The sequence below is a fragment of the Gorilla gorilla genome, chromosome 6 (genome assembly GCF_029281585.2).
Source record: "Gorilla gorilla gorilla isolate KB3781 chromosome 6, NHGRI_mGorGor1-v2.1_pri, whole genome shotgun sequence".
NCBI classification, from domain to species: Eukaryota; Metazoa; Chordata; class Mammalia; order Primates; family Hominidae; genus Gorilla; species Gorilla gorilla.
In genome coordinates this window covers 62,995,043-63,017,483 of record NC_073230.2, presented here as the reverse complement: position 1 = coordinate 63,017,483, position 22,441 = coordinate 62,995,043, and the positions used below count along the sequence as shown (strand labels likewise).

The 22,441-nt window shown below is 47.2% G+C and overlaps 1 protein-coding gene and 1 long non-coding RNA gene across 3 annotated transcripts in view; one reads left to right on the top strand and one right to left on the bottom strand.

Annotated features, from left to right (window-relative positions):
• The window catches only part of EGFR (epidermal growth factor receptor), a 200,227-nt gene that overhangs the window by 37,146 nt on the left and 140,640 nt on the right, over positions 1-22,441 (bottom strand). The window contains exons 7-18 of one of the 2 annotated variants that reach the window (XM_031012805.3): positions 21,473-21,614; positions 19,680-19,796; positions 18,967-19,093; positions 18,794-18,867; positions 17,873-17,963; positions 15,190-15,389; positions 13,899-14,031; positions 11,705-11,795; positions 10,091-10,248; positions 3,298-3,336; positions 1,386-1,527; positions 466-588 (exon numbers count right to left, since the gene is read on the bottom strand). In XM_031012805.3, coding sequence (XP_030868665.1) covers positions 466-588; positions 1,386-1,527; positions 3,298-3,336; positions 10,091-10,248; positions 11,705-11,795; positions 13,899-14,031; positions 15,190-15,389; positions 17,873-17,963; positions 18,794-18,867; positions 18,967-19,093; positions 19,680-19,796; positions 21,473-21,614 — 1,437 coding nt within the window. Of the gene's footprint in view, positions 1-465; positions 589-1,385; positions 1,528-1,594; positions 1,665-3,297; positions 3,337-10,090; positions 10,249-11,704; positions 11,796-13,898; positions 14,032-15,189; positions 15,390-17,872; positions 17,964-18,793; positions 18,868-18,966; positions 19,094-19,679; positions 19,797-21,472; positions 21,615-22,441 lie in introns of those variants that run through there. The other variant, XM_031012808.3, reaches the window with a different exon arrangement.
• LOC129523677 (uncharacterized) lies at positions 7,261-19,011 on the top strand. The gene is made up of 2 exons (XR_008667255.2): positions 7,261-9,126; positions 18,947-19,011. It is a non-coding gene; the product is annotated as an uncharacterized lncRNA (long non-coding RNA).

Sequence of the window (22,441 nt, the reverse complement as noted above, 5' to 3'; positions counted from 1 at the left end):
TAAAAGAATCTCAAGCTTGTAAAGCCTGTTATAAAGTCTGTGTGGATCATTTCATCCAGAATTTAATGATGCTGCGTCTAGGCCTAACTGAAATCAGATTTCATGCAAAGAGGATCTAGAAGAAGCAAACGAAGACGAGCCCGTTTCAGCTGGGCTGCATTCTGATGCCGTGCGGTGAGAGGCGGCCCTCCTCCCGCCCTGTGCTGCACCCCATGGCAAGGTCAATGGCCCCTTTCATAAAAATGCCTTTGGTCTGTGAATTGGTCTCACAGGACCACTGATTACTGTGGTTATAAAAGATTTCCTCTCAATAACTTGGGAAAAACACTGGAGTTTCCCAAACACTCAGTGAAACAAAGAGTAAAGTAGATGATGGAAATATACAGCTTGCAAGGACTCTGGGCTCCCCACCAGACCATGAGGGGCCCTGCGGCCCAGCCCAGAGGCCTGTCCCAGGGACCTTACCTTATACACCGTGCCGAACGCGCCAGAGCCCAGCACTTTGATCTTTTTGAATTCAGTTTCCTTCAAGATCCTCAAGAGAGCTTGGTTGGGAGCTTCTCCACTGGGTGTAAGAGGCTCCACAAGCTGGGGGTGACAAGAACACAGAGACAAGGGTGCCCTCAGCCCTCACCATGCTGGAAAGCAGTGCCAGATGTGGCCCAGCAGGGGGGACCAGCAGCCATGGCATGTGCTTGGGTGCCAGGACATGGCACTTGCCAGCTCATTTGGAAGGACAAATGTACGCCTTCTCTACAGAGCTTGACAGAAGTTGGTAGAAACACAGGCTCTGATACAGGTGTTCTTTAACTGAACAGCTACCTTTCAACAAACACAATTTCTATTTCTGTTTCCACACCTATTAGCTGGATTGAAAACTCCAGTAGGGAAGTTATGTATGGCGGTCGTTTGGTTGGGGCACACCACATGTGCTTATGCTTAAGAGCCACTGGGTTGCTCTTTCCAGAGAACATGGCTTCCAGCACAGGACTGGGCTGTGGCGAAGTCCATCATTGACAAAGCCACTGTGTGGACAATGGTGTTTTCCAAAGCAGGAATCTCTCGCCTTCGCCACAGTGCCAGCATGGGATCAACAGCCAGGCTTCCTGGCCTCCCTCCTATGCACACACAGGCACCGGGTCCTAAGCAGATGCCACACAGTTTTGTGGACATTGAAGGGTGCAGCCTAGAAACATTGCCGTTTCCTCGGATGGATGTACCAACATGTCACTAACTGGGTATAACTGCACATTCAGAGATTCTTTCTGCATCATAATACAATTATGTATCTAACATACACAACTGCTAATGGCCCGTTCTCGGGGCTGGCCCTTGTTCCTGTCGGGGTGCGAGGGCTCCTGAGTGCACCCAGGACTGGCACTCACCTCCCTCTCCTGCAGCAGCCTCCGCAGCGTGCGCTTCCGAATGATGTGGCGCCTTCGCATGAAGAGGCCAATCCCCAGGGCCACCACCAGCAGCAAGAGGAGGGCCCCCACCATCCCAGTGGCAATGGACGGGATCTTAGGCCTGGAATGAGGTGGAGGAACAAGGAAGGGTGAGATTGCTGACAGATTCCATGGCCTTGGCACTCAACACGCCCCTGCATGTTTCAGTGCACTGACATCTTGTAGAATGATCTTGGAAAGTGAGATACTATGTAGCTTCTAAAAGGAGAAAAAACAGGCTTCTAGGGCAACGTTTCCAACTTTCTCAAACTCTCCCCAGTCCCCTACCAGGCCCACTTTTCCTCATTTTTTAAAATTGAGGCTTTATCTGGACCTCTCCATATGATGAGTATTTTTCAATTTGTTGATTAACAAAATATGATTCAAAAAATAACTTAGACTTCAATAATGCTTTTTCACGGATTGGTATTTTGTTCATTCCAAGAGTATTTCCATGCAATTGAAGTGCCGTAGTCCATACACATGGACCAGGCACTGCCTCTGGCCAGGCTGGGTGAAGGGAACTTTTGGCAATGCTGAGACTCCTCTGGGTCCTTGGCTTTTAAGATGAGCACACAGATTGCGTGAAATACTTTCTGAACGAGCTTGGAAGGGGTTATAAAGGAATAGGATTCAGACATAGAAAGCATCATTGTGATGAGTGATGTCATCATGCAGCCTCAGACTGTAGGGTGCATTTAATCCTCCCTCCCACAGAGGTCATGTCCAGTTCCAGAGAGAGGAAACCAGAAGCCGCATGTGCCAGCTCACTAGAATACCGTAAGATATCAAGAATCATTTGCCATGGAGCGCATATCCATAGGGTGCCACAAGAGTAAGCGTGGGTGAACAGGAGGAGAAGAAAAAGATGGAAAAGAGCAGATGTAAGAAGGAATGGCCATGACTGGTTTCCAGGTGGAGACGTGGTGGAAAGCCCCGTGACTAAGATCCCTGAGATTGCAGTGTGGAGTGGGAAGTTCTGCTGGGTGTCCTAGCAGCTCACTGAAGAGACGGGAGTGGAAGGGGACCCAGTCTCTTCGAAGTTACCTTCTTCCTCGATCATGTGACACTGGTGGCAGGAGAGAGAGCTATGGCTGCCAACTAGGGGGCGGAGGAGCATGCCAAAATGAAGGAAGGGCAGTGGTGATGAAGGGACTTTGTAAATGTTACCAGAGATGGCAGAGGGGCCTGGAAGTTTGGTTCATGTTTGGAAACATCCAAAATGGCAAACAGGTGCTCGGCGTATAATTCCCTGATTCCCGGCTAGACGCCATCGAGGGTAACACCACTCTTTCCTGGTGAGTTTGAATAAGATTTTTCAACCTTGCTTTTCTCAGGGCTTTGCTCTGGCAAACTGGCCAGAGCTGATGTTGAAGGAAGCCCTTTTGCCTTTGCTGGGCAGTGTGTCTGGGAAAGAAAGCAAGGAGAAACACTCCCCTATGCTGGAGGTTGTCATCGAACAGAAAGGCCACTCACACACAGGCTTGTGATGGGACCAATGGGGTAAGTGGACAGAAAAAAAGAGGAGCTAGAGGCAGAGAAGGACCTAGCAAAACCAGTGGAACCAAGGAATTCAGAGGCAGGCCATGCATCGAGCAATGGCGGAGCAGGGAGCAGCCCCAGCACTGCGTGTCCAACTTTCCCTCCACTGAAGACAAAGTTGGCACGCGGAGCCACGTGGAACCAGCTGGGCAGTCTCTGCAGAACCCTGGCTGAGGGTAGGCTGGCCCAGAGCCATAGAAACTTGATCAGGACAGAGGACAGTCAGAAACGCAGGAAAGCATCATCTTCACCCACAGCAGTGTGGTCATTCTTGACGAGGTCCATGTGACACAGAGCTGTGAACACTCACCCATTCGTTGGACAGCCTTCAAGACCTGGCCCAGTGCATCTGTAGGAAGTGAAAGAGAAATATACATTTTTCTCATTCCACTTCTTTGGCATATTTCTTGGAGATTTTTAATTAAATCATAAGCAATATATGCTAAACTACTCTTAAATAATTAAAATCACAATGTGTCTGGATGTTGGATTGGTGGTTAATTATTTATTATGCATTTATTCATTTGTTCATTCACTCAGCAAATATTTCTGAGTTTCTACTCTGTGACAGGCGTTGTTCTAGCATTGAACAAAGCAGCCAGTTTGTTATTGAGATGTTTTCACATCTGGCTTTTGACACAGATAATTGTCCCACAGCTGGCTCTAGAATTTCAAACAGAGGGGCAGAAGGAACCAAGGCTAGAAGCATGGACTGGGGCCATGCTAATTATGGAGAAGCCTGGCAGCATGGAGTCCCTGCAGGTTTCTGACAAATTCTGTGCTTTGAACAATCATCTGGCAGTGAGGAGGAAGAGGTCAGTCCTGGGGGTGATGGTTAACTACTAGTTGGGGTGAGAGGCACTGGCAAAGGGAGTGGAAGGAAGGAAATGGGTAGGATACTCTTGGGAACCTGGCGGCCCACGTGCAGGGGTGGCAGAAACGAAAAGCGGGGGGAAGAGACGCGTGAAGGCATGAGGCTCAGTGGCAGGAGGAGGCCGTGAGGATCACAGATACAGAAGGCCAGGCATGGAGGTGGCTGCATCCACCCCAACCCAGCTGAAACTCTGATGGCAGAAGAGAAGGGATCCATCCTAAGCATGACTCCTGAGCAGCTGGGCTCCCGCTCTGGTGGGACATGCTGCCATCATTACTTTGATTACAGGATGATAGTTTAAAAAGGCAGAATAACATGGCTTTGAGACTCATTTCCTGGCCTGGGGAAAGATGGACAAGTACATTTCAATATGTGAGAGGCCTGGGGAGCCCTGGTTTAACACTATAATCTGATCCTAACTGTTTCTCTCTCTGCTCTCCAGGTCTCTGTTTCTCTGTTCTCTACACTGCTCTTCTTAATTTGGGCGTCTGGGTGCTCCCTCTTTTCCATGGTGTCATGTAGTACAGTCTTACCCCTGTGGTGCTTTTGAACTTAGTTCATAAACCAAACACACAGGTTTCACAGGGGTGGAATATACAGGAGACCTCGTTACTGCCCACCCCACTACCTCCTACAGACACCAAACAGTTTGAGACAGAAAGCAGTCACTCAGGAACAGACCTAATAGCAGTCGCTCCCTGCCTGCTGAATGCAATACAATGGGAACACCTGGCAGAGGGAGGGCAGATTGAAACTGCAAATTTTCTACAAGATGCAGAGTCTTATGCAGCCTCTGAAAATGCTTTTGGGCAACCATAGGGATTGCTAACGAGAAGCTGTGACAGACTTGTAGGGAAAGGTAGACCAGTTGACCCTTGAAGAGAAGCTGGACAAGGACAGTGGCAGGACAGGGCTGCAGGAGAGAAGGATGTGAGAGCGTCAGAAGGCGAAGGGCTCCTGCTGACGCTGATAAGGCCCTCGGTAACTCTGCAGAAATGACTATTGGGTATGAACTCAAGCAGGCTATAGCATGTGATTTAATTCTGTCAGAAAAATTATTCTCTGTCCCCCACTTGATTCTTTTTTTTTGGTAAGGAATTTATACATATTTGCAATTATAGCAGTAACTAAACTTTGTTACATATAATTAAAATAGGCATAATTTCATATTATTTGGTTTATTAGGATAAAGATTTCAAAGCAACTTTCTCCTCACCGTGTGCTATGAAAACACAGTTCCATTTAAAAATAGATATTCCCGCTGGGCGCGGTGGCTCACGCCTGTAATCTCAGCACTTTGGGAGGCCAAGGTGTGTGGATCACCTGTCAGGAGATCAAGACAAGCCTGGCCAACATGGTGAAACCCTGTCTGTACTAAAAATACAAAAATTAGCCAGGCGTGGTGGCAGGTGTCTGTAATCCCAGCTACTTGGGAGGCTGAAGCAGGAGAATTGCTTGAACCTGGGAGGTGGAGGTTGCAGTGAGCCGAGATCATGGCACTGCACTCCAGCCAGGGTGACAGAACGAGACTCCGTCTTGAAAAAAAAAAAAAAAAGAAATAGCTAGTCCTCCAGGGTCCCTCCCCCTCGTCTGGGTGGCTGCACCTGCCCGGTTGGAAGGTGGGGCTTTTGGAATCAGCAGCTGCTTATGCTGTAGTCTGGGCTCTGATGCTGCTGTTCACAAGTTGTTAAAGAAACCCCTGTAAGTGTTTCTTTAACAATAGAAATGGAGAAGGCAATACATCCCATCTGAGAAATGAGAGAGACAGTATATTCAGGAATGTTGTGCACATCATAAATACTCAAAGAAATTAAAAAAATTTCCCTCTCATCAACATTTGGCTGTATTTTAAAAATTAAACCCATTTCTATCGTGTAATTCCTATATAATTAATGGCTTTGGGAGAAGACACAGGTGGCAATAACAAGATTATATCAAACTATATACTCATCTAAAAAGGCTCAGAATCAGGAATGTAATCACACATACTAAAGAAAATATTTATAAAATTCCATATGTCAAATGAATAGCATTGGGACTTTATTTGAAGCAAAGGGAGAAACTGAAATTGTAGAAAGGAAATGCAGTTTTAGTGGGAGACTAAAGTCAGACAGTGAAGATTTATTAGGACCTGGGAAAAAATAGAAAGACATTAGAAAAATGACCACTAACATTTTTAATTTAAATCTTGACTAAATCCCCTCTTTCTATATTTGGCAAACTATTTCTTATACAAAGTAAGTGTATTGAAAATGCCAAAACCCAATCACTTTCTGGACCTCCCGTAAGCCCAGCAACATATGCTCACTGACACAGAGATACTGACGTAGAGATATTGACGCAGAGATACTGATGCACATCTATTCCAGAAGAAAGAAAAGGGGGAAGATAAAACATTTATTCTATACAGATAATATAATTCTGTTTCAGAGGCTTAGCTCCAAAATTGCTTATAGAAATAGATTACGTGAAACACTAGCAAAGCATCTTTTATACCATGCTTCATCGAGCTCACAAAGTGGCCAACAGAGCTGGCATGTTGGTATACCCGAAGGCGAAAATATGAAGAATCTTACATTGTTCCCAGGGAAATATTTGTTAAAATTCAAAATCAATTCCAGATTTTAAAAAACAGTTAAAAACTAGGTATAGATGAGTACTTCCTTAACTAGATAATCAGTATCTCAGACTAATAGCAAATGTTGTTTTTCACGCTGAGACATTAGAGCTATTCCCATTACCTTTAGATGCCAAGCTCTGATGTCCACTGTCATTATGTCTGATATTATTCTGGAAAATTGGCCCTTATAATATGATATGATACTTTTGGAAAAGATATTAAGATATCACTGTTGGAGATTATATGATTGTTTTCCTAGAAAGTTGACACATCATCATCATGTCTCAATCACCGTCACTGCCACTATTGTTACTCCCATGTCCTCACCACCATCACCACCATCATCGCCACCACCACTGTGACTCCCACCTCCTCACCACCAACACCATCATCACCACTACCATTGTGACTCTCACCTCCTCACCACCATCACCACCATCAACACCACCACCACTGTGACTCCCACCTCCTCACCACCATCAACACTGCCACCATTGTGACTCCCACCTCCTCACCACCAGCAACACCATCATCACCACCACCATTGTGACTCCCACCTCCTCACCACCATCAACACCATCATCACCACCACCATTGTGACTCCCACCTCCTCACCACCATCAACACCATCATCACCACCACCATTGTGACTCCCACCTCCTCACCACCGTCAACACCATCATCACCACCACCATTGTGACTCCCACCTCCTCACCACCGTCAACACCATCATCACCACCGCCACTGTGACTCCCACCTCCTCACCACCAACACCACCATCAACACCACCAACATTGTGACTCACACCTCCTCACTACCATCACCACCATCAACACCATCATCACCACCACCACTGTGACTCCCACCTCCTCACCACCATCACCACCATCAACACCACCAACATTGTGACTCACACCTCCTCACTACCATCACCACCATCAACACCACCACCATTGTGACTCCCACCTCCTCACCACCATCAACACCATCATCACCACCACCATTGTGACTCCCACCTCCTCACCACCATCAACACCATCATCACCACCACCATTGTGACTCCCACCTCCTCACCACCGTCAACACCATCATCACCACCACCATTGTGACTCCCACCTCCTCACCACCGTCAACACCATCATCACCACCACCACTGTGACTCCCACCTCCTCACTACCATCACCGCCATCAACACCACCAACATTGTGACTCACACCTCCTCACTACCATCACCACCATCAACACCATCATCACCACCACCACTGTGACTCCCACCTCCTCACCACCATCACCACCATCAACACCACCAACATTGTGACTCACACCTCCTCACTACCATCACCACCATCAACACCACCACCATCATCACCATCACCATTGTGACTCCCATCTCCTCACCACCATCACCACCATCAACACTGACACCATTGTGACTCCCACCTCCTCACCACCAGCAACACCATCATCACCACCAACATTGTGACTCCCACCTCCTCACCACCATCACCACCATCAACACCACCAACATTGTGACTCACACCTCCTCACTACCATCACCACCATCAACACCACCACCATCAACACCGCCACCATTGTGACTCCCATCTCCTCACCACCATCACCACCATCAACACCACCATTGTGACTCCCATCTCCTCACCACCATCACCACCATCAACACTGCCAACATTGTGACTCCCACCTCCTCACCACCATCACCACCAACACCACCACCATTGTGACTCCCATCTTCTCACCACCATCACCACCATCAACACCGCCAACATTGTGACTCCCACCTCCTCACCAACATCAACACCATCATCACCACCACCATCATCACCATCACCATTGTGACTCCCACTTCCTCACCACCATCAACACTGACACCATTGTGACTCCCACCTCCTCACCACCATCACCACCCTCATCACCACCACCATTGTGACTCCCACCTCCTCACCACCATCACCACCATCAACACTGACACCATTGTGACTCCCACTTCCTCATCACCATCACCACCCTCGTCACCACCACCATTGTGACTCCCACCTCCTCACCACCATCACCACCGACACCATTGTGACTCCCGCCTCATCACCACCGTCAACACCATCATCACCACCACCATTGTGACTCCCACCTCCTCACCACCGTCAACACCATCATCACCACCACCATTGTGACTCCCACCTCCTCACCACCATCACCACCAACAACACCACCACCATTGTGACTCCCACCTCCTCACCACCATCAACACCATCATCACCACCACCATTGTGACTCCCACCTCCTCACCACCAACACCGCCACCATTGTGACTCCCACCTCCTCACCACCACCACCACCATCAACACCACCAACATTGTGACTCTCACCTCACCACCATCAACACCATCAACACCACCATTGTGACTCCCACCTCCTCATCACCATCACCACCATCAACACCACCATTGTGACTCCCACCTCCTCATCACCATCCCACCATCAATGATGCTATCATTGACTCAGTATTCACCATTTTCCAGGCACCATTTTAAGTATATGACATATCTTAACTCATGGTCATAAAAATCCTGTGAGCTATGCAGCATTATTATCCCAATTTACAGAAAAGAAAGTGAGGCACAGAGAAGGTAAGACCCTTGCCCAAGGGCACACAACTCATACAGATGGATTCAGAGAAAGAATGAGTAACAGTTCCAAACAAAGCTGAGGATTTTGAGAAACAGAAGTAAGTGTGAACTACTATATGACAGCTCAACTTCTCTTTCTGATTGTTGAGTGGGATCCAGTTTGATTGACAGCTTTATTATTCCAGTAAATAAGATACACACAATCAGAGTGCTTCTGCTAATTCCAGTCAAAGTAGTTTTTTTTTGTTTTTGCTTTTTTGCGACAGAGTTTTGCTCTTGGTGCTCAGGCTGGAGTGCAGTGGCGAGATCTTGGCTCACTGTAACCTCTGCCTCCCGGGTTCAAGCAATTCTCCTGCCTCAGCCTCCTGAGTAGCTGGGACTACAGGTGTATTTTTAGTAGAGATGGGGTTTCACCATGTTGGCCAGGCTGGTCTTGAACTCCTGACCTCAAGTGATCTGCCTGCCTTGGCCTCCCAAAGTGCTGGAATTACAGGCGTGAGCCACTGCCTCTGGCCCAAAGTAGTTTCAATTTAAGTAGCAACAGCTTAAATTAAAAAAGTGTCTTTAAGCAACATTCCAGGCAATGTTACCTTTTATTCATTGCAAAACAGCTAACCCCCATGTTAACCTTAGAAATCTGGAGAGAAATGCAAAAGCCCCTGGAGACAGGCTGAGGTGGCAGCTGCCAGGACCTGTGCTCTTTTGTCCCCCTACCCTCCTGTTGTGATGTGCAGCATTGCACAACACAGGCCTGGCCGGAGACACGGTGCATGGCAGAGTCATTCCCACTGCACTGAGGCCTGCTCACAAGCAAGTTGCTACTGGCATGGCTGTGGGACCAAAACACCTTAAGTAACTGACTCAAATACAAACCTCGGCAATTTGTTGCCTGAAAACTTGGGAGACATTTTTGATCTCTGAATTTGCAAGAGAGGAAATGTTCTGTTCTTCACTTTCCACTCACCCGTAGGTGCAGTTTGGATGGCACAGGTGGCACACATGGCCGGCATCTGCGTACTTCCAGACCAGGGTGTTGTTTTCTCCCATGACTCCTGCCGGGCAGGTCTTGACGCAGTGGGGGCCGTCAATGTAGTGGGCACACTGGATACAGTTGTCTGGTCCCTGCACCAAGGTGGAGAAAAATGTTCATGCATGTCTCTTTCTTTTCTCTTTCAAAATGGAAGTAAATTTTTACTTAAAATATTTAGTGTGTGTGAGTGGGGAAAGCCAAATGATAGAAAAATTCTTAAAGGAGAAAACTAGTTATTCTGTGATTGCACCTGCTTGATATGGTCACTGTCAGTTGCTTAGAAGTTCTCCCTGTTTTTGAATGCATATGATATACACCAGCATGAAAGAAATGATATTCTCTACATTATTGCATTCTGCTTAACCATTGTGGGCATCTTTCCTTGGCAAAACCATCTTGATTGGCCCAAATGTGTATTTATGGTCAGATAGTCTTTCTTGCATATTATATTTGAAGTTAAAGGGAAGTTCAGAGGGAGGCAAATTTAAGAAAACCCACATGAGTGTTTCTCCAGTGACAGGAAGGTGGCAAGTCTCTGTGCAGTGGTTGGCATATCAAGGACTGAGTCATACGCTACCTTCTATTTGTAAAACTTGGAATAACCTTGCAAAACTCAAATAAAAGCATTGGGACTCAAATAAAAGCACTGCTCAGGTTGTGTGCCCCACACTTCAGAAGTAGCAGAAATAAAACCAGCAGGGAAAGGCTTTCCCCTTGGCTAAGTTCTCTCATGTCGGTTTTGTCCACTCAAAGGCTGTGTGTGCCCAGAGCCAGCACAATTAGATGACTATGTCAATATCGCCAATTATTTTAATGATGGAAATTTAACCCAACACCATGTAAACCTATAAACCAAGTCTTTACTTTGTAAGCAGCCACGCTGGCAGCCTGTCCCTCAAAACACAGTCCTGTCATCTTCTGCCCAATTTAGAGAATGTCTAAAAAATGTTTTCAGTTAGTAGATTTAGAACTGGCTGTTGAAGCTCACAAGAAAACAGAGCTCCCTATGTAATAACATTGAGAATTAACAACATCAGGACATTTGGTGTGAGAGGGGCCCGAATTCTCACTCATATTCTTTACAAGATTATTGTAAAGAATATTGTATCTATACGTTATTGAACATATAGATACAAAGCTGTGCAGTTTAAAAGGTTTTGCTAGCAATTTCTTTAAAAATTCTTCAATTAATTACAAACAAATGTTAAGAATTTGAGGATGTTTGATGAAAGCGATAAAGCAATGCTGACTAAGTCAGGGATGGGGGAAACCAGGTGAAAACAGCCGCCGTTAAATGTGAGGATTTGATAAGCTTAGATAAGGTTGGGGGTGTCAGCAGAAAGAGTGAATGTTCATCGCAGGCTAATGTGTGTGCTAATGTCACCGACACCCTGCCCGGACAGCGCTGTCAGAGCCTGCCGTCTCCTCTGGGAAGTGGCTCTGATGGCCGTCCTGCCCACACAGGATGCCCTGGGCCATCGTCACTGTTCGGCTTCTGTGAAGGCCCTTCCCATGAAATGGACGTGGATAGCAGCAAGGGGCTCTTACCCGTCCTGTGCAGGTGATGTTCATGGCCTGAGGCAGGCACTCTGGGTGGCACTGTATGCACTCAGAGTTCTCCACAAACTCCCTTGGCTCGCTGAGAGGAGGAAGAGGAAACCCGTCAGCCCACCCCTGAGACATTGTTGCAGGAACACAAATCACCTCTTCAAAATTCCAAATAACTTGAGGTAATGGTCAAGGAGTTGGGACTCCAGGACTATATAGTAATATAATCAGCTGATTTTGTTAACTGAATCCTGGGTCATCTCCTCTCTGAGTAAACACAGGAGCTTCATTCATAATCAAGATATCTTTTCTGCTTTTTCTACAGCATAGTTTTTGCATATTGGGTAAGCAAGCCAAATGATAAAAGAAAAGATAGTCCTGAGGAGGTGTTCCCTGCCTCTAATACCAGATTCATGGTTATCAAAATTAAGCTGGAAAAATGATAATTTTAGATTAAGTGATAGAAAAAGGAAGGAGGGAGAATGAACTCGCTCAATGGTTATTACTAAAAACGGTGAGTGTGGAACACAGGTATGAAAAACTCAGCTTACAGTATTTTGACATCCCTCAAGATGTACACATCAATGTTAAGCAAGAAGCTGATGTTTGATTGAAAAGACAGAACAGATGTATGGCTGTTTGTCAGTAAGACTGGACTCTGCCGGGTAGTCAAGCATAGTTCTACCCTGCAGCAGCGAACAAGGAGTGTTTATTCTCAAAAGTGTGTGCCTTGGCCAGGCGCAGTGGCTTATGCCTATAATCCCAACACTTTGGGAGGCCGAGGCGGGCAGATCACTTGAGATCAGGAGTTTGAGACCAGCCTGGCCAACATGGTGAAACCCCGTCTCTACTAAAACTACAAAAAATTAGCTGGACATGGTGGTGCACACCTGTAATTCCAGCTACTTGGGAGGCTGAGGCAGGAGAATCACCTGAACTCAGGGGACAGAGGTTGCAGTGAGTTGAGATCACATCACTGCACTCCAGCCTGGGTGATGGCGTGAGACTCTGTCTCAAAAAACAACAAAAAAGTGTGTGCCTTTCATTCTCCCCTTTGATCAATGGCACCAATTAAACAAAATGTGATACAGGGTTATGTCTTCTGTGCTTCTGCTCTGGGTCACTGCCCTTGCTGAAGGGGGCTGGGCTTGCAGAGGGAGCAGGTGCTGCTGGACACCAGGTTTCTCTACACTAATGGAAGGACATGGGGCTCCCCAGGTGGGCGTTTTCATCACCTTGCCTCTTAAGAAACACTTGAAAACTGAAAACATGAGACCACTGTCCATTTGTAGCCGTAAGGATTGCATCAATATTCCTTACTTGAAGTTGAAGCAGCACTATCAATTATGTGATTTGTTCTGAGCCTATTAGCTAAAGGATTCCTATAGAATTGAACTTGGTCCTCTTATCCTGCTCCTAAATATTTCTGGATCCAAGCTGTGGTCCATGCCCAGAGAGTAAAACAGGAAGATTTCCTACAGCCATCTGTAATTCCTATGGTGCTCACCAAATTTCCCTTTTTCTTTAAATCTTCTAAAACATGGCCTTGGCCTCTATCCTTCAGTTTTACTTTCCTATTTATGTTTTGTCCTCATTTGTCATTCAAAGCCTTACGTCAATATCAAGAGCCTCAGAGCATTCACAAACTGCACTTTTTATTGATTGCAACTAAATTCAACAAGCATCATTATGAATTATTTCTTTGTCTGTGGATATATTTAAAGTCCCTGGTACTGTTTGATGTTCAACACATGCTGGGGGCACATAAAACAGATATTAACTTGGCAATATAATTTGTGTTAATTTATTTTCACACACCAGGAATCGGGCACTACAAAGAAAAGCCCAAATGGCCACGGTGTTGGCTAGATGAACCACTGATGACTGTCTCATTTGTCTTAGGAACTTTTTGTAGCTTAGAAAAATTTAAGATACTTCCAGGAAAAGAGATTCTATAAATTATTGGATTATATTAGGCAATAATACTTGCTTATTTCCTATTGTGCTTAAATTTGCCAAAAATAAAGCAATCAAACAACTTCCTGTCTCCCCACAGAAAACCCCAAAACCTCCAAAAGCCAAGGGCAAAGAATAAAAGGAAGAGAAAATCAAACAGAATGCCTGTAAAGCTATAACAACAACCTGGAGCCTTATTTTTGATCAAAGCAAGGGGATTAAAGAAATAACCTCCTACCCCTCCAGAATGTTGCACTTGTCCACGCATTCCCTGCCTCGGCTGACATTCCGGCAAGAGACGCAGTCCCTGGGCTCCGGGCCCCAGCAGCCCTCGGGGGAGCACAAGGCATGGCAGACCTGGCCTGTGGCCTCTGCGGAGACAGAGTGGGTCACAGCAGTCAGTGACAGAGCAGGGACCCGAGGGGCCAGAGGAGACGGCACCTTCCCGGAAGCGGCCCTGTGCTCCATGACCTTGGGTGACACAGACATGCTGGGTACCCCTGAAGGAGGAGGACACAGACTGGGCTTCCCAGAGGCCGACCGTGACTGGAAGGACAAAGCAGTTGTGCTGGCTGCTGGGAAGACTGAAATGTGCCTGACAGTGGAGGACAGGTCTTCCTCCTGGTGGGAGCCAGGCACCCTGGCACCCGAGAGTGAGTGCCGTGAGTCCTCCCCTTTGGCAATGGCATCAATTAAACCAGATGGGACTCCATGTTTTCTGTGCTCCCACGGCCACTGCCCCTGCTGAAGAAGCCAGGCGTGCAGAGGGGCAGGTGCTACTGGGCACAGGGTGTGTTTTGATGGTACCCAGGGCAGCCTGGAGCAGAGCTGGTGGTGTTCTGATGACAAATCCCACAGCTGATAGGAGCCATTGGGCCACTGGCTGTGTCTGTGTGCTAGGCACCATGGAAGGGTTTTACACACAGAATTTCACTGAATTCTCTCAAAGCACTACGGCATAGGAATCATTCATATCTCCATTTTATGGATGAGGAAGCCAAAGCCTAAACAGATTAAGGGAATTGACAGGGGCCTCAAAGCTAGGGAGGCCAGACCAGCACTTGACTCAAAGCTGACGCTGCCCGTGGCCAAGGCCCAGCACAGGCCAGGCTCTCACGAGCTTCAAAAGCTGAGGCTCCAGAGCCAGAACAGGAAGTGTTGATGTAAAGTGCTCATTCCATTCCTCTGTGTGTGTATGTGTGTAGCTGTAGTCTTTACAGGCTGAAATGAGCAGAGAGTGAGCTACAACTAAAAGGTAATATAACTAATACTAAATTTAGTTACTTAAATTACAAATAATTGGTAGCCTAAACCTCAGGGTAAATTCATCCCATTGAATGGTAATGATCTGGAAAAAGTTTTAATGGAATTCACATGGTAATTTCACAATTAGGAATCTTAAGATTTTAATTTGCTTCTTAAGAACTGAAAAAAGTAATTTAAATGGGAATAGCCCTTCAATATTCTAAATACAAATAAAGGACCCTTTAGAACCAACTCCATAAACAAAACAGAAAGAGGTGACTTACTGCAGCTGTTTTCACCTCTGTTGCTTATAATTTTGGTTTTCTGACCGGAGGTCCCAAACAGTTTTTTCCAGTTTATTGTATTTGCATAGCACAAATTTTTGTTTCCTGAAATTATCACATCTCCATCACTTATCTCCTTGAGGGAGCGTAATCCCAAGGATGTTATGTTCAGGCTGACGACCGCAAGAGAAAACTGACCACTACATTGGAGAGAAGAAAAATCATGTGGTGAAAAATTATGAAAACAATGTATCCCTGAAAACTTTGTTTTTCCAGACCACCTTTGATTGACTACAAACTGCTTTCCAATGATGGTAGGTCATGCTGTGGGAGGCACACACTGCAACTTTTGAAAACTGCAGGTGTTTTTTAAGTTCCTCCAGGCAAAAGATAGTTCCTTGTTTAATTAGTATCTTTAACCCAGTGGCAGATGGGGAGGATGAATAAAATGCCTTAATGTCACTATATTTTCTCCATTTTCATTTTGCCTGGAAATTGAGAACATATTCTAACCTCTCAAACAGCCAAATACACTTCAAAGGTGTGGGTTCATCCATCTATCCACCACCCAACCTGTCCCTCTATCCATTCATATATTTATTGAACAAACACTAGAGGTTCTCTGTCCCAAATTCTGTGCAGGTTAAATATGTTTCCTCCTCTCAAGGACGCTTGATTTGGTGGTGACACAACCCCGTAAGCGGATCATTTTGAGCCGGTGTGAAGAGCACAGTGAGTGTGGGCAACATGGAAGCAAAGAGCAGGGGCCTCTGAACAGGTCTGGGAGGGATGCCTGGGCCTTCCTCCAAAAAGCTATGCCCAAGGTTGTGAGGCCCTGAAAGCAGGAACTGTGGCATTTTCTTCACCATCCAACATGACACTAGGACGCTATTGGGTGGTCCAATGTGTATATCAGATGACTGGATGGAAGTCATTCTGACCGAAGGGGGGATGTCCTCAGCCACCTGGAGGAGCAGGAAAGCACGCGGTGGACATGAGAACCACTAGCCCCAGCCAGACCACGATGGGTATGAGAACCACTAGCCCCTGCAGGACCACGATGGGTGTGAAAAACTCTAGCCCCAGCCAGACTACGATGGGTGTGAGAACCACTAGCCCCTCCTGAACCACGATGGGTATAAGAACCACTAAGCCCCTGCCGGACCACGATGGGCGTGAGAACCATTAGCCCCACTGGACCACGATGGGTGTGAGAACCACCAGCCTCTGCCAGACCACGATGGGTGTGAGAACCTCTAGCCCCTGCAGGACCACGATGATGCAGGCTGGGAGGGCTGGGCTGGTTTGGGGAGGGAGCACAAGGCCAGAGTGCACCTTGTGGAGGAGCTGTCTGTAATTGAGAAGGAGCCACAGGAAAGAGATCTGCATTTGCAGGAAGCTCTCATCTGATCCCAGGCTGGGGCTGGGCCAGCTGAGAGCACTGGATGAAGAGACTGATGTTCAGGTGCTGGATGGCAGGGGGTTAGAGTAGCATCCAGAGGCTTCTCCTCTCCCTGCTGCTCTTCTTTCCCCCATCTTTTTCCTTTCTCCTACACAGATGAATGGTCTCGCATAGGAGCCTGTAACCAATACCATTAGGAATTCTCCCCCACATATGCCCAGGGAGGCCAGGACACCAGGACAGAGCCAGGTTTTCCTTGCAGGGCAGGTCTGGGGCCTCAGTGAGTCACGCCCTGGAACCTGTGGCCACCCTGTCTCAGTAGGAGCTGGAATCACCAGACTTCTCATTAAATGTGAAAAGTAAGTAACCCTTATCTTGTTTAAATCCCTACAACTAAGCCAACTGGCTCATACCAGGAATCCAAGAAATTTGCTCTAAATCTCTTATTTTTATAAGAATCTTGGTCAAAGAAAGCATTCCAGAGAATTCAGAGCAAAAAGGCCTTTCTGGGAAGCAACGGTAGCCACATATTTAGTATCAGAGATTCAGAGCCAAGGGAGTTTATGGGAGGCAATGCATATTTCACGCACTCTTATTCTCTTTAACGTTGCACAGTATTATCTAGTGCTTTAGGAGTCAAGTAGGGGCAGCAGTTCTCATAACGAGGCTGCTTCCAAGGTGGGTTTCACTAAGAGATTCCCATCTCCTCCTCCACACCACTAAACTGATGATTACCATTACCATATTAAAGATGCTTGTGTGTGAGCACCTGCATGTCTATTCCACTGTCAAAGCTGAAAAAGTGGAAATTCTTGAAGAGTGGTGCTAAAAAGTCTCTCTGGTCCCTGTGATAAGATGTGCATAACCTCAATTGCATCCTGAGAAAACACCAGCTGAACAGACATGGTTAGACAGTCTGCAAAGTACCTGACCCACACGTTTTATAAGTGTCAAGGCCATGAAAGACAAGGAAAGACACAGGAGCTAATATAGGTTAGAAATGGACTGAAAAGATTTGACAACTAAGTGCAATGTGGGATCTGGAGTGGACACAGAAGCAGAAGCACTGGCGAGCGCTGAGAAGTCTGTGGTTTAGCGGACAGCCTGTGCCAATGGTCGTGCAGTCTTGCTCCCTGTGCCTGCTCATGTGAGACAGCATTTGGGAATGCCGGCGAGAGATGCCGGAGCTCTGTGCCCTATCTTAGCAATTCTCCTGTTAAGCCTAATTTCCAACTAAAAAGGCAAATGTAATCTACCAGGCTTTGGCTGTGGTCAACTTACTGTTGCTTGGTCCTGCCGCGTATGATTTCTAGGTTCTCAAAAGCATGGAGGTCCGTCCTGTTTTCAGGCCAAGCCTGAATCAGCAAAAACCCTGTAAGGCAGAAGAAAGACTCAGACACACACCACGTAGGAGTTTCTTTTTTGTATGAGACATTACTCTAGACTCTCAGGGACTCTGTATTATATGAACAGTAAGTGGGAAAATTGGGTTTGCTTTCTTTTTCATTATCATCTTCTCTGAGTGTGCATGCGCATGGGCGGAAGCAGGCCGAGCCAGAGTTCACAGCTGCCTCCCGCCTCCCGCAGCGATTCCGCATGTCTCCCGCCGCCCCCCTGGCTGTGGCCCTGCGACCCCTGCTGCGCCGCGTATCTGATTACCCCGAAGAGGCTCCTGCTGCGATTATCTGCCAATTGTGGATCTGGTATCACATACAAGGAGCTTTACAGATTTTCCTTATTTGATTCCAACCTTAAAACAGTCTTGTTATTTTGGTCTAATCTTCCCATTTTAGAGAGGAAGGAAGCGGAGCTCAGGCGGCAGTCATAGACCCGAGGCTTGCCCGTGGCCCCACAAGGCTCTGGCGTCCAGTTTCAAAAGCCTGAGGCCCAGGCTGCCTGTCACCTACCCCTGTCCCCTCCCTCTACCCGCAGGGGTTATGGGCCACCAAGGCAGCTGGCTGGGGCCGGGCGGGAGGGAGAAAGCGTGTTTACACCGCAGTGAATGACCCAAGCCTGGGCTTAACGTGTCCCCTTTTGCCTGCAGGAGAAACTGCACTTTTGAAAAATATCAAAACATCAGCCATTAACGGTAAAATTTCAGAAGAAATGTTTTTATTCCAAGGGAGAAGGAAATATGTCGAAAAGTTCTCTCTCTAAAACACTGATTTCCCATTTATATTCATGTGAGAATTCAGCTCAAACCTGTGATTTCCTTTACGGTTTTCAGAATATCCAGTTCCTGTGGATCCAGAGGCGGAGTATGTGTGAAGGAGTCACTGAAACAAACAACAGGGTGATTATTGATCACCAATCTCTACCAGTTAAAAAGGCAGATTTTGTTTTTCTCTATACAAGCAACTGAACCTGTGACTCACCCCCTAAATGCCACCGGCAGGATGTGGAGATCGCCACTGATGGAGGTGCAGTTTTTGAAGTGTTTAATATTCGTAGCATTTATGGAGAGTGTGTCTTTAAATTCACCAATACCTATTCCGTTACACACTGCAGAGATAAGAGAGACGTGTATTCCGTTCACATTTGTTGGATTAAGAATAGCTGGGGATCCACAGGCAGAGGGAAGCAGGAAGGAATTCCGGTCACCGGAACCGCCACTGCCACATCATCCTTCATTCACTCAACAAACACTGAAGGGGCTGGGGAGAGTGCAGGCGGGAAGGGGGGACACCAGGACCTATAGCACACTTTGGGGCTACGACGGTGTAGGAGATGCCATCCCTGTCACCTCACACTGACCTTGCGTTCTCCTCATTATTTCCCATGGGCCGCTTGGAGCTGTACTGCTTCCAGCTCTGCCTCCCCTGGATTCTCCCCAGGGCTGGGCACCTGGCAGCTGCTGAGCGGGGCTGGCTCTGTGGCTGTTCTCATCAGAGCCCCCCACCCCGTCACAACCTTCAGTGCCTTCCCATTGCCTAACCTGGCTTTACAGCTTTATCTTCTGTTTTAAAGAAACGATATGTATAGTTGTTTTTTAATGAGAAGAGGAAGATGTGTTCCTTTGGAGGTGGCATGAGAGCCCAGCCTGAGCAGCCGAGAACAAGCCTCGTCCGCACACCGGCGGGCTTCCTACCTTTGCGGCAAGGCCCTTCGCACTTCTTACACTTGCGGACGCCGTCTTCCTCCATCTCATAGCTGTCGGCCCCACAGGCTCGGACGCACGAGCCGTGATCTGTCACCACATAATTACCTGGGGAAGAGAGCATGAAAGGAAGGTGATGATGGTGGCACCAGGTGCTCGGGCCTCATACAGGCGGTCCAGGTCCTCTTGAGGGATGATGGAAAGGCTCCATCCTCCTTTGGCTTTATTTACTTTAAGGACAAAGAATGAAAGGTTGCAAATAGAAAAGGAATCCTGTTCAAGAGTTTAATAACATTCTAGGCCTCAATGTGGACAATACAGGTGTTTCATCATGGCAGGAAACACTGGGTCCCATGAGGGGCCAGCTGTTTTGCGTCCCAGCAGGCACCTCAGCCCTCTCCTCCGCCTGCTCTCACCTTTAAAGTAATTCATTTGTATTAATAGCAGACTTCTGTGTTATTTTTAGGAGCTCAATGTCTTCCTCTTTTGTTTGTTTGAGATGGAGTCTTGCTCTATCACCCAGGCTGGAGTGCAGTGGTGTGATCTCAGCTCACTGCAACCTCCGCCTCCTGGGTTAAAGCAATTCTCCTGCCTCAGCCTCCTGAGCAGCTGTGATTACAGGCGTGCGCCACCACGCCCGGCTAATTTTTGTATTTTTAGTAGAGACAAGGTTTCACCCTGTTGGCCAGGCTGGTCCCAAACTCCTGACCTCAGGCAATCCAGCCCCTTCAGTCTCCCAAAGTGCTGGGATTAAAGGCATGAGCCAATGAGCCACTGTGCCTGGCCTGTTCCTGTTTTAAGTTCCCCAAGAAGATCCTCAAAAATATTTATAGGACCTTGGTGATTCTTCTGTGAACCGTCTGCTCTTGGTGTCTCAGGCTCGAAGTGTTTTCCTATGGATTTTAAAGCTCTATTAAGCCCTATGTCAAAGATATATCTGTGTCATCACTGTGGCACATTTTTATTTAGCTTTGTTTGTCATTTACCTTATAATGGCTTATTATTTTGTGTTTTCTTTTTTTCCCATACAGAGTGTAAAATTTTTCATGTACACAAATCTGGCAGGGTAAAATCTCCCCCTCATAATTGTTCTTTCAATTTTTTTTTCTCAGTTAATCTCCCCTTCTAGAGATCAAGAGTGGCTTCTAAAACTCTTTCATTAGACAAAGTTTTGCTTTCTCTGTCAGGAATTATTTTATGTCACAATTTCCCTAAACCCTGGAGCCACCAGTACAAATGTAAGTACAAACAAGCAAAACTCAAACCCAAACCATTAAAACAAAACAAAATAAAAACAAAAACAAAACCTCTGCAATACTCCTAAGAGGCATAACTTTCACTAGAGTTTTAACCACTCAAGAAGGCAGGTCTTCTGATAGACTCTCTGATTTCGGTCTATTAAATACCTGCTTGGCACAAGCACTAAACAGTGACATGCCCACGGCTTTGTGCCCAGCAGACAACTGAATACCCATGGCTGTGGCTGCTGGATGAGTGGTGAGGGCTGAGCAGCAGGTGTTTCTCCTGTGAGGTGGCCTGGCCACCAAGATCTGCCCTGTGCACTGAGCAGCCCCCATGGGTGGAGATGGCCACCACCTGCCCGCTCCTCAGTAGCAAGCCAGCCCCTCGCCTCTGCGCCTGGACAGGCACAGGGTCGCCTCCCCCAAGCAAGGCAAACACATCCACCCAAAGACTCTCCAAGATGGGATACTCCAGGGCTCAGCAGGAGACAGAGTGGGACAAGGATGCCTGACCAGTCAGAGGGCCCACAGAGGAGGACTCACGGGGACACTTCTTCACGCAGGTGGCACCAAAGCTGTATTTGCCCTCGGGGTTCACATCCATCTGGTACGTGGTGGGGTTGTAGAGCATGAGTGGGGGGCAGGTGTCCTTGCACGTGGCTTCGTCTCGGAATTTGCGGCAGACCTATGGAGGAGAAAGGACACGCTGGGCAAGTGAGGTAAGTACACTCAGCGCCACACACGGAGGAAGCGCAGCACTGCGTTGACTCCCGTCAGAAAGCCCAAGTTACCGTCTTTGCAGCCTAGTGTTCAACTAGTGTGGGAAAACCCAGCTGGCGCCCTCTGCAGAGTCAGAAAGACCCTTCTCTAAAAAGTCCATTTTTTTCTTAGGTGCACTGTCCCACCTATCATAATTTATGGATTATGATAAAAATACCTCTCTTTACTAACGTATAGATGATGGAGTTCACACATTATAGCGGTGACTATGGAATGAAATTATGTTTAATTTCCCTTATAAAGGACATTGGGCTTCCCTTATAAAGTACAATTGAGGGTATATTTTATAATGTATTGCTGAATGGCAGAAAACCTTGCTAGAACAATGCCGTGTAAAGGGGCCAGACCCAATACAGCGAGGGCTCTTCCTAGGACCAACCCGACGCACAGTCTTCTCCCTGGGGCTCACATTAGAAACAGCTCAGGCCAACCAAGTCACAATTCCTGGGTCTGGGTCCAAACTCTGGAATTTAGGAATCTTCTCTGAAACCACAGAGTGCTCTGGATTTAGTCTTAGGAAGGGCTTCGTCACACCAGCTCCCACTCCAGGAGTCACATCCACCAGCCTTGGCGTCTCCAGGACTTCCAAGACGCTTCTGACCTGTACCCTCCAGTGCTGCCCAGGGCCCGCTGGGGCAGCAAGGTTTCTGCTGGCACTTTCTGGAGCAATGGGGCGACAGTGAGTACTTCAGGACCCCTTGAGGGCAGGGTGCAGCTCAGGAGGTGCCTGAG